We start from the raw sequence: 13,066 nt of genomic DNA, 5'->3' as shown, positions 1-13,066 counted from the left end.
AGTCAGACATGACTGAGCAACTTTCACTCACTCAAGGAGGATAGGCTGAAAGTGTATAAAAGTTTTTCCTCAGAATAGATTGTTGAAGTTTGAATTTGAGAAATCTAATCCAAGAACTGGTTTTTCTTCTAAACTTCATTTCAGATAATAGGTCATAAGAAATCACATATGTTAGTTTTAATTTCTCAGTGAAAGTATGAATTTCAAAGTCTATTTTAATCAAAACTTATTTATGTTAAATTGGTAACAGGTATGATTTTGTAGAAGTTGAAGACATATCTGAAACCAGTACTGTTATTAGAGGACGATGGTGTGGACACAAGGAAGTTCCTCCAAGGATAACATCAAGAACAAACCAGATTAAAATAACGTTCAAGTCTGATGACTACTTTGTGGCTAAACCTGGATTCAAGATTTATTATTCTTTTGTGGTAAGTAGCTTAACCACCCTATGATTAAAAGCAGACACTGGTTAAATGAAGTTTAGAGATCATTTTCTGTGATTAAATTCAGTGGTGTGAAACTGAATGGTATTAATTGTCTGTGGTATGCTTTGTCCCTGCTTTGTGGCCAAAATGTTAAAACTTTCTTTAGTGAGGAATGCCATTTTAGATCTGTTCAATCAATGCTTGGGGCCCAAGCATTTTGAAAGAAAGCACAGTGAATAGAAAAAGTAAAATTGTTTACAGTAAAGCATATACCATTTTCCCTTTGATTCAGCAAAATAAATGTACAGCCAAAGAGAAGCTTTGTGATATTTGAGAAATTGTCTATGTGATTCCAATCACAGAAGAGTTCCAATTTTAGTTTAAATTATGACCCAAATTTGGGAATGACCTATGTTATAATCATAGAACCTCAGAGTTAGCAAGCATCTTAAAGACTGGAATATAATTCAGGACCCAAAGGTTGATTTTTGCTTACTCTACCCATGTTTATTTTTGCTCTCACGTCTGCTTAAGCACCTGGGCAGCCATTTTAAACTTTAAATGCTTCTGTTAGAAGATGTTCAACCTCATATTGACGTATAATCTACCTTGTAGTTAAGTCTAGTTGTTGGGTCATACATGGTCATGGATCTCCTTTACTCAGTCATTCATTAGTAAAACAATATAAAGTTCCTTGGAGGAGGAAATGCCAACCCATGCCAATATTCTTGCCTGAAAAATTCCATGGACAGAGGAGCCTAGCGGGCTACAGTCTGTGGGGTCGCAAAGCAACTGAGCACATGCCCACACGTAGAGTTCCTGCTTATTATCAGACACTCTGATAGGTGTAGTAGATAAAAGGCAAGCAAGAAGACAGGGTCCTTGAACCTCCTGGAGTTGATAGTCTGGTGGAAATGACAGTTAAAAAGCAGTAACAACTAATGATGAGTAATGAGACAGAAGGACTGGGTGTTAACAGATGAAGCGCAGGGAGAAGTTGGGATAATTTTGTCTATGTGTTACCTTTGCTGCTGCTGCTGCTAAGTCACTTCAGTCGTGTCCAACTCTGTGCGACCTCATAGACGGCAGCCCACTAGGCTCCTCTGTCCCTGGGATTCTCCAGGCAAGAACACTGGAGTGGGTTGCCATTTCCTTCTCCAATGCATTAAAGTGAAAAGTGTAAGTGAAATCGCTCAGTCGTGCCCGACTCTTAGCTACCCCATGGACTGCAGCCTACCAGGCTCCTCTGTCCATGGATTTTCCAGGCAAGAGTACTGAAGTGGGTTGCCGTTGCCTTCTCCTATGTGTTACCTTTAGGATAGATTAAATATCTCTGAATCCTTGGGTTGTTCATAGCATATTGCCTCTTGCTCACCTGGCAGCATCACTAACTCTCATTCAGTTTACTGCTACCCCTTTTCAAAATGTGGTTGCCAAAATGGAACATAGTACTACAAATGGAGTCCATTTGTGGGGGTTTTCCTCATATGAGTTAAATTTAGAGTAGGAAAAAATCTTGATTTTTTTCAAACCTAATGTGGTTTCTTCTCTTTTTTTTTTTTTGCATTATGATAAGTTATTAAATACTAAGTGAATTCTACATCAGAATACTATAAATGAAAAAATAGCATGTGGTGATCCTGGCTCTACTTTAATTTGGGAATAATCCATCAAGCATGATATACATTACTGCATACTCATGCAGTGCTGCTCAGCATTAAAATGGAAGTATGAACCTTTGGTTTTTGCATTTCTTTGCTTTTAATGTGTTCAGTGATGCATCTGTTCTCAATTTTTCATGGACAAAACGGTCTCAGCATGTTGGAATGGTGATGTGGCAGAATGGCTTAGTTAAGGACCTGTTTTATTCCCTCAACATATCAAGGACTGTTAGTGCTCATGTATATGCTTTTTGTGAAGCTTTGGTTATGACTAAGTTAAATGATCCATAAGTCAGTTAGAAACACACTAACTCTAATATTATGTCTTTAAGGCAAAATAACTCCTTTTCGTTGAAACAGGCAGTGCAGATGTGGATTTAAGGAAAAGGGAGTATTTCCATTTGAGGTGCTTTGGCTTATAGTGCAGGTTTGTCACTCATTTCCTGGCTGCTGTTAAGTGGAGTGTTGGACAGACTGTAGTTTGGATGTAAACTCTTTGGCACGACTCCACTCACTCACTTATTCACCTCCACCAGTACATTCAGTTGTGTTTTTTAGAAATGATGGCTGTCGTACATTTTTTTGTTATACCAGCCTCTTGGTTTGCATTCATTGCAAATAGCTCCAGGCTCCCTTTTCGCTCCTAATAGGCTTCTGGCACTAAATATGATCAATTAGGGCCAAAGTGCTTTGGTGGCTGAATTCCAAGAGGTAGAGTGAGTGTAACCTTCAGGTGTATATAAACTCTAGATCTGTGTGACTTTTTGATAAACTCTTTTATTTGAACCTTGTTCAACAGGGATCATTTATGGCTTGACCAATGTTTTGGAAAGGTCATTTTATTCATGCTTAAATTTTTCTTGGAAAAACTTTAAAGCAGAGTTTATAAAATCAAATGCTACAGAGACCAGACTTAAAACTATTAGTAAAAAAAAAAAAAAAACTCTTAGTGAGCCTTGTATAAAATTAGAGGGAGACAGTGGGATTAAAAATAGTGAGCTCTGATGTATATAAGTCATATCATTATGCTTCCCACATTATACAGTGCTCTATGTCAATTATATCTCATGAAACTAGAAAAAATGACAAGCCTCCTTTAGGTGTATTTAAATAATGAATTTTAAAATGTACAGACCTACAAAGCCTCTCGAATTTGGAGGCAGCTGTTTTGCAATTGCTCCTTTAAGGCATGGCAGGTGCTGGGGAAATTTGGACTGATAATAATTCCTGAGCAATGACCGTGCTCTTAGAAAATGGTGCGTAGCTATTTGGATAAGTCAAAAGCACTCCTTTCTCATCTCTACATTTCCACTTCTCAGCCTTCCATCAAACACCTCTCTTCTTCCTACCTCAAGACTCTCCTGTTGTACAAGGGCCTCCCTTGAGGCTGTAAGCTACAGGTGCCCAGGACCATAAGAGCCCACTGCACTAGAACCACATCTACATGGTTCCCATGCTTATAACATTTTTAGAATAAGTCTGGTGTATATTTTTAGTCTATTTTTCACTCCAGCAAAGTATGGGAGACTGACTAATGGGGTAACATCATGATCATGTAGTTTTGGTTAGCAATTATTCTTATAATTGCTACAATTTTGTCTGATGTGCTAATTCAATCACTTACATTTTTTTTTTCCAACACCTGTTACAGTCTTTCCCAGGGCAAGGCAGCACAGCCATAGGGGACCACATTGCTATAAAGCTAATTTTGATGCAAAGAATGTTTTCCCAATTATTAATGTGTGATATAGAATGAGTCTCTTACCTTTTGGTTTTATATCCATAAAATGGGGATAATAATTGGAGTTGGTGTGAGATTTTAAATTAATAGCAAATACTTAAAATAGCACCCAGGATATAGTGGAAGTGCTCAATAAATAATGGTGATAATGATCCTATCTTTGCCATCACGAAGTGTGTGTGTGTGTGTTTCCTCCAGATATGATCGATAGCAATCTAAGATAGGACAAGTGTCCTGTGTGTATTCTACACAGTGCCTTATACATGGCTAGTGATGATCTTTGTTGAAATGACTCCTACTGAGAAAATGATTCAATTTCATATTTCAATTTTTTTTCTCCTACTGAGTTTTCTTTCCTAATTTCACTCAGTTGAGGAGGATAGATAACCATCAGCGCTTCCCAGGTGGCACAGTAATAAAGAGCCTGCCTGTCAATGCAGGAGGTGCAAGAGACATGTGTTCAGTCTCTGGGTTGGGAAGATCCCCTGGAGTAGGACATGGAAACCCACTCCAGGATTCTTGTCTGGAAAATTCCATGGACAGAGGAGCCTGATGGGCTATAGTCCATGGGGTCACCAAGAGTCGGACACGACAGAGCACACAACACAGTAAAAACAACAGATACCATCAGACAGCATAATGGATAATGTTATCAAATTGTTAGCAAAATGTGTTTGTCTAAATAAATTAGGCTCTGCCATCGCAAATTTAGTTTACTGGGGAATGAATGGATTGATTGGATTGTTGGGAATCTTTTTGAAGACCATTAAGTAGATTATTGGAAAGGTGTCAATTATTAGACTCCAAGCGTGTGGTGTGCAAAGAAGTCTGCAAGCATGTGTGTGAATTTCAGCTCTGCTTCTTACTGACCAAAGGCTCAGTTTTGTCATCTGTAAGATTGTGATTATGCTGCCTGATATACAGTTAACTAGTTATTGGGTTAAGTAATGTTTGTAAAGCACCCTGCCTGGAACTTGGTAAAATTATACAAATATCTACTGCTCTTATTGTTATCATTATCACTGGTGTAATTATTAATGTATCATCAGGTGATAAGTGAACTTGGCAGACCTGTACAAACAGCCCAGTTGTCATTGTGTGTCTGTATGTATGCACATATACACATACCTCTGACCATAATTCACTTCTGACCTCCAAAGTAAAAGCATTTTATTTCATATTGTGACAAACATTTAAAAAGCCTTTTATTTGTATATATGTGTTTAATGAAAGTGAAAGTGAAGTCACTCAGTCGTGTCTGACTCTCTGCACCTCCATGGACTGTAGCCCCCCCAGGCTCCTCCATCCGTGGATTTCCCAGGCAAGAATACTGGAGTGGGTTGCCATTTCCTTCTCCAGGGGATCTTCCTGACTCAGGGATCGAACCTGGGTCTCCCAAATTTCAGACAGATGCTTTTACCATCTGCACCACCAGGGAAACCTGTGTTTAATGAAAAGTACATTTTAATTCAAAAACTTATTTTTAAAACTTGTATTGATATATAGATGATTTACAACATTAAAATATTAAATATTAAAGTAAAAATTAAATTACTTGAAAGCTAGCCCAAACATTTGTTTTATTAACAAACTCTAGTTTATTTTTTAAATTGAATTTAATAATACCTTATAAACATTTTCTAAGATTAAAAAAGTAATTTTATCTGTTACTAACTGTGTACCTCTATAGTTTGAATCAACTTCAAGTAGCACAGTTAAAATTTCCATTGAGCTTTAAACTCCACATGAATCATGGTTTTGCATTATAAATAATTATTTAAAATAGATGCAGAAAGGGAAGGGGATGGAAAAGAAGATGAGGTTGCAAAAAAAAGGAAGAATAAGGCCACTGAGTTAATAACGAAGATTCTGATTTGTAACAGCTTTCACAGATTCTTATTTTGCTCACCTAAAACTTGCCAGTTGGTGAAACAAAAACAAAATAATGATGGGCAATTCATTATTATTCCCATAAACTAAATTCTCAAAGCTAGAAACTAAAGGACCTCATTCACTTTCTCTACAAAATGTGGAAATTCCATGTTTATTTCCATTGTCAGATCAAAATTGTTGAAGGTTTTTGAACATCCCTGGTTGTTCTGATCACGTCAGCCAGGACTATTTATAGAGCCAAGGATTGTCAAGATGAGGATGGTCGTCACATGGCAGATCCTGTTTCCCTCAACGTCATTTCAGTATACCCTACTGAAGGTTTGGCAATAAGAGAGATGCAGTATTATTTATTAAATGCTTACTGTATGCTAGACCAAGCTCAGTCCAGGGTCCTGGAGATACAGCTGTGAGAAAGATAGGCAGATCTCTGTCCTCAGGATCTCACATAGTTGTTCAGTCATTCAGTCATGTCTGACTGCAGCATGCCAGGGCTCCCTGTCCATTGCCAACTCCCAGAGTTTACTCAAACTCATGTGCATTGAGTCGGTGATACCATCCAACCATCTCATCCTCTATCGTCCCCTTCTCCTCCTGCCTTCAATCTTTCCCAGCATCAGGGTCTATTCTAATGAGTTAGCTCTATGCAGCAGGTGGCCAAAGTATTGGAGTTTCAGCTTCAGCATCTGTCCTTCCAATGAATATTCAGGGTTTATTTCCTTTAGGATGGACTGGCTTGATCTCCTTGCAGTCCAAGGGACTCTCCAGAATCTTCTCCAACATCACAGTTCATAAGCAGCAATTTTTCATCACTAAGACTTCTTTATGGTTCAGCTCTCACATCCATCCATGACTACCAGAAAAACCATAGCTTTGACTATACTTCATTGGCAATGTCTTAATATGCTGTCTAGGTTTGTCATAGCTTTTCTTACAAGGAGCAAACATTTTAATTTCTTGGCTGCGGTAACCATCTGCAATGATTTTGGAGCCCAAGAAAATAAAATCTATTACTGTTTCCATTGTTTCCCCATCTATCTGCCATGAAGTGATGGATCTGGATGCCATGATTTTAGTGTTGTTTTTTTTTTTTTTTGAATGTTGAGTTTTAAGCAACTTTTTCATTTTCCTCTTTCACCTTCATCAAGAGACTCTTTACTTCCTCTTAGCATTCTGCCATAAGGGTGGTGTCATCTGCATATCTGAGGTTATCGCTGTTTCTCCCTGCAATCGTGATTCCAGCTTGTGTGTCATCCAGCCTGGCATTCCACATGATGTACTCTGCATATACGTTAAATAAGCAGGGTGACAATACACAGCCTTGTTGTACTCCTTCCCCAATTTTGAACCAGTCTATTGTTCCATGTCCGGTTCTAACTGTTGCTTCTTGACCTTCATACAGGTTTCTCAGCAGGCAGGTAAGGTGGTCTGGTGGAAACAAACAATAAACATTTACGTAAACAAGAAAGTAAGTACATATATACAAACATAAAGTTTTTTGAGGTTCAATAGTAACTAGAAAGAGGATAAAAGAGAATATTTTCACAGAGGATGACCGGAAAAAGACCCACTCCACTTAGAAAGTCAAAGGAGATCTGTGTGTGTAAAATTTGAGTTGGTACCGAAAGAGCAGCCAGCAGCACCAACACCATGTGGAAGTATGCGAGAAATGCTTTAAGAAAAAAGGCAACAAATGCTAAACCCTGAAACAGAAAAAAGAAGAATCTTTTCTTTGAGTGAATCTCTTGGCATCTTGGGATTCCAGCCACTGTAAGGAGGCAAACATAAGAGAGGGAAGTAAAACAGTAGCTGATCCTCCCTCAGCCAAGTGTCAGAAGGTTTTCTTATCCTCATCTGACCCCATCCTGTTTTGTATGTTTCTCAAATCTTTTAGTACTTAGACCAGGTGAGGTAGCTAAAATCAGAGAGTTAGCTCAGGGCAGATACTAAGAAAGTATCAACAAGATAACAAAGTGTGGAGCAGAAAGAAAACCCAGGGTCATGGTCTGTGTCAGACAGGATGAGAGTACACGCATACCCCTAAGGCACCAAGTGAGGAGCAGTAGGATGCCAAGTTGGCAAGCCCAGGGGCATCAAAGGATACTGGTTGAAGCAATCATTCCTAAGGCCAGAGTCTTGTTGCAACATTTCTTAGGCAAAGGTAGATAAGTATTCGTAAAGTTTTACAGATGTTCTAAAATTTCACCAATTACAGAGAACATTTTTTGATAAACTAGGAGTCTCATTGGGAAGGTTAAAAGAATCAGTTATTTTAATCAACTTGCATTCAGAAAACTTGAATACATAATGAGAACTTTGATTGACTTCTTAAGAGAGTAAAAAGCAATATTCAATATAGTCCTGGGGCAAAGGATAATTTAACAAGGAGCATGGCTAGGTCTAGAAGCAAATGATAGTGATTGAGGAGAATAAAGGGAAATGGGCTCTTGCAGATGGAGTGGGGAGCACAAGAGGAGGGGGCAAAAATAGGATTAAGGAAGCAGGAGAAGACAAGAAAGTGAGGCAGAATGAAATCCTGTGACAGTATTTTCCCCTGTGGAATTCAGGGCATTTTTGCTAGTTGTATAGTCGTTTCAATGCATTATTCAAAGGGCTTTTTATTGGGCACCTATTATTTTTCATGCACTTTGATAAATACTGGGTAGTGCACAAAACACAACAAGGTTCCTACTCTTGCAAAACTTACAGTTTGGTAGACACAGTCCTGATGATGATAAAAATATATTATAAAATAATAATAAATAAGAGCATATAACTCTGGGTTATTGTGAGGAGTAAATATACAGGGCAATGTATGTGAAGTGTTTAATGCAGCATGTGGCATATTATAATCTGCTCCTAAACCATGCATTGCATGAAGACTGATTGTAAGAAAAATACAGAATCTTGGAGAACCAATGCTTAGACCAACCCTCTTCTTTTTTAATAAGTGAGGCAGTGAACTCAGGTTGGGTAACTTTACTAGTGAAACAGTGAACACAGCTTGTGAGTTTGTGATCACAGAGCTCACACATATGTGTTATCCAAGAGATGAAAGCTGTGGACCCTATCCAAAGAAAAATAAATATATAAAGTTTGCACAGAGTACCAGGGAAGCCCCCTAAATCTTATCTGTGATGGCCCTTAGATGCAGTTAAGAACCTCACACATATTGCCTCTGCATGTTCTCTGATTTGGGGAATGTGTTCTTCCACGTTGGCTAGTCCTCCCCAACATAAGCAGTGTTTGAAATAGTACTTTATTACTGTAATTAATTTTCCTCATAAAACCCATGCACTAATCACATGAACAGATGACTCCCCAGGCGCTGAGTAAACACATTTCCAACCTTGTGAGGGATGCTGTATAATGACGCCTGGACAGTCCAGTATCCTGTTTATCTAGCATTAAGTTATACAGACTTTCCACAAGTAAACTTTTTATCCCTAAAAATCATAAAGATGCACTGATATTAAATAACTGGACCTCTTTATATACATATCATTTTTTCTCTATAATTGTGCTTTTTGATGTACTAATATTTTGGTAGATGAAGAAAGTGAGAAAGTTGAAGAAGGAAAAAGCTATTCAATTATATTAGAAAGTGATTTGCATATTTAAAATATGCTTAAAGCAAGAGCAGTATTTATTTCTTAAAAAGCTTTGAAGAAGTGAATCTCAGTAAGAAAATATCTCTACCTAATGTTCACTTATCAATTCAACAAATAATTCTGAGAACTCACTGTGGATAATAAGAAGAAAATTATATTCCTTTGAGGGAAAAAGACATATTAATTATAAAACACTGTGAATTGCAGTGATGAAATGTGCATGGAATATTCTGGGCACACAAGGAAGAAGAACACTTAATCTCACAAAAATGGGACTTGCTGCTCTAAGGGAAGAAAAAAAAGTATTTTTTCTTCCCTCTACCCGCGTAGGTTCTGTTTTCAACTGTGTAAATTAGACTGACAGAAACCAAATCAACAAGAAAGAAGCAAACGGATTATTCACACATACATATCACACACACGTGGGAGTTACTCAGTTGAGTAACTCAGAGTGGTGGTTAGAACCTGGGCTTATATAACATTTTAACCAAAGGATAATACGTTTTCAGAGAAGTGACAAGACAATGGAAAAGGACTTTGAAGATTCTAGGGCAGAAAATTTTGGAAAGGTAAATATATGGGAGAACAAATGGAAGCAAAGGACTAGTGAGAAAAGTTCGTTATGTGGACTCCTCTGGTGCCTCAGTAGGCTGCTAAGGGTGCAGAGTCATCTCTGATGAGGGCAGAGGTGTGACCTTTATGAACGTATATGTTTCTAGGCACATAGGGGGGAAACAGAGACCTTTCCTGAGCTTGCTTCTCAGTTGCCTTCAGCTCAATATAATTCTTAGGCCGAAGTGGCATACTTGAGGGTGGCATATTCTACTACGCTTCTCTGGACTGGGTCAGGGAGGGGAGCAGACCCTGAGAAGAGAATGCTGCCTAAACAAAAGCACAAAGTCAGAGAAGCCAGGCATTTCAGAGTATTCTGATGAACAAATTCAAAGGGTTTCAGCTTGAGGCTGCTAAGCATTTACTACTTTTATTTATTCTTGCCAGTAGAAAGGAGATGCATGCATGCATGCTACGTTGCTTCAGTCATGTCTGACTTTTTGCAACTGTATAGACTGTAGCCCTCCAGGCTCATCTGTCCACAGGATTCTCCAGGGAAGAATACTGGAATGGGTTGTCATGGCTTCCTTCCAGAGATCTTCCCATTCCAGGAGTCAAACCCACATCTCTTACTTATCCTGCATTGGCAGGTGGGTTTTTTTTTGTTTTTTTGTTTTTTTTTTACTACTAGAGTCACCTGGGAAGCCCAGAAAACAAAAAGAGTCAAAAGATGATCAAAGAAGCAACTTTATTAATGGTGGTCCATAAAATGCCAAAGCTCAGGACTTCCTTGTAAAACTGGAGTGGAGAATTAGGCTGTGACCCAAGGCCAAAGTATGGGTGCACCAATACTCTCATACAAATTCAGGATCAAGGATTCTTTCCAGGGCTTTAGGGGGTATACTTGGGAGAAGGCGATGGCACCCCACTCCAGGACTGTTGCCCGGAAAATCCCATGGATGGAGGAGCCTGGTAGGCTGCAGTCCATGGGATCACTAAGAGTCAGACAAGACTGAGCGACTTCACTTTCACTTTCCACTTTCATGCATTGGAGAAGGAAATGGCAACCCACTCCAGTGTTCTTGCCTGGAGAATCCCATGGATGGAGAAGCCTGGTAGGCTGCAGTCCATGGGGTCGCACAGAGTCGGACACGATTGAAGCGACTTAGCAGTAGCAGCAGTAGCAGGGGGTATACGTACATGCCCCTCCAACCACAGGGAAGATCACAGGCCTGGTGACAGATAGTCTCCAGCAGTGGGGAGAATGCACTGAGGACAGGACAGCTGACTCCAGGTCCAGCCATGCTTAGCAGACGGAGCAGAGGAGACCTGAGACCCTTTCCAGGGGCTGACATCAGAAACAGGCCACCCCAGAGAGCAAAGGGGAGAGGGGATGGGAGGCAAGACAAAAGAAGTGATGAAGGCAAGGAATCTATGAAGGAGAAAAAACAAAAATGTCTGTTAATGTCTTTATATCTGTGGACTGAGGGAAGAACATGGAGAGAAGCTTTTCTCCTCCAGAAGAGCAAGCAGAGCTCTTTGTGCCCCTGAAGGGTCCAAACCCACAGTGATTTTTGTGGTTTGTTTTTTTTTTCTTTTCTTTTTTTTTTTTTTTTTTAATCAGTCATCTTTGGTGGCAGTCCTTGGGGACTCAGTCCTACCCACCTCTGGTCCTAAGGAGAACTGGGCAACCCCCTTCTTCTGTATAAGAATCAGCCATTCTGTCTGGGAAATTGAAGATTCCTGGAACACTGGGGAGATGCCAGTCTTCTCTCCCAGGTGAACCAAAGAATGATTAATCAATCATACAGACAGGACTCATTTAGCCTTGAAAATAACCTCTCGTGACATCCCTTTATCAGTGGGAACATGGTGGATTAAGGCTGACCTCCATTCAACATTGCTTCTTTCACCTGTGAAAAAATTGCATTATGTATTCAAAGTGACTCTTCCCTGCAGTTGAAAATAGGAGACAGGCAGGGGAAGAAAAAAAAAATTAGAGATTGAAAAGGCATGGAAAAAGAGAGAGACATGAATACCTGATCAGGTGATCAGTGCTCCTTGGCTGGGCCCTGCTCGCCGCTTCCTGACTCGTCTCCCACCTCCCATCTCCCTGCCTTCAGTCTCTCCTGCACGTAACTGCCAGAGGAAGAAGCAAAGCTGTAATCAGGGCTCTTTCAGCTGCACACTTGTGAATGAGTTTCAGTTTCCTGTGGAGTACTGTGCCGATGCCTCACTCAGACACCGAGCCGTCTGTGTCCTGATCCTCCTCACGTTCTAGCTTCGGTTCTGCCCTCTCCTTCCTCGGATTGCTCAGTCCAGACCTGCAGCCATATGACCAGGTGGTCCATACTTCATGACTGTCCTCCTCTAATCTCTGCAGTTAACTTTCTCACAGACACTTCCTCAAGAATCCAAGCCCTCCTCTCTCTGTCAGACATATTCATGTCAAAGATACCACTTGTCCTTAGCTCCTCACCCACAAATACGCCTTCCCTTTGTCAGGCACCCATCTTGCTAGTCTTTGTCAACATTATGGTTTTTCAAAGAAGTAATGTGTAAACTAATACAGTTATGTAAAGTTTAAAAATAAAATAAAATTTAAAAAAATTAAAAAAAAAAGAAGTAATGTGTAGATATCCCAGCTGTTTTTGAAAATACATAGAAAAGTAAAAAAGAAAATTAAAACCCACCAATAGCTCCCATCATCAAGTACAACCACTGTGGATATTGTGGATCTTTCTTTCCAGATGTTTTCTTATCCCATAGAAACCTATGCACAGGTCTCAGTGTCTCCATTGGAGTGAAAGCTCCTGGAGGGCTGGGAGCACCTTATTCCTGTAGGTCTATCACAGGGCATTGTACTAAGTAGGTCTTAACATGTTTTATTGAGCTGAACCAACAAGTATTCATTGAATACCTGTGATGCATCTGATCACTTGGAGTAGAAGCAATATATGGGGCTGGCCAAAAAGTTTGTTTGAGTTTTTGCGTAGGCTGCTGAGGAAAAGCCTAAATGAACTTTTTGGCCAACCCAATATAAAAGCAATCCCCAGTGATCTATAAAGAGACAATTGATTGTCTTTTTTCAGACTTAGGGCCAGAAAAACTCTCTTGCTCTCACTCTATTATTGTTATAGTCATATCAATTTACCAACGAACCTCAGCGGTTTGGTCCAAGAT

The 13,066-nt window shown here is 39.5% G+C and overlaps 1 protein-coding gene across 2 annotated transcripts in view; it reads left to right on the top strand.

The window, feature by feature from the left end:
- The window catches only part of PDGFD (platelet derived growth factor D), a 282,712-nt gene that overhangs the window by 189,577 nt on the left and 80,069 nt on the right, over positions 1 to 13,066 (top strand). For both annotated transcript variants that reach the window (XM_025267026.3, XM_025267024.3), the window contains exon 3: positions 251 to 431. In XM_025267026.3, coding sequence (XP_025122811.1) covers positions 251 to 431 — 181 coding nt within the window. The remainder of the gene's footprint in view (positions 1 to 250; positions 432 to 13,066) is intronic.

The sequence above is a fragment of the Bubalus bubalis genome, chromosome 16, assembly GCF_019923935.1.
Source record: "Bubalus bubalis isolate 160015118507 breed Murrah chromosome 16, NDDB_SH_1, whole genome shotgun sequence".
NCBI classification, from domain to species: Eukaryota; Metazoa; Chordata; class Mammalia; order Artiodactyla; family Bovidae; genus Bubalus; species Bubalus bubalis.
Note: the sequence above shows the minus strand (reverse complement) of the source record. Positions and strands in the feature narration are given on the sequence as shown.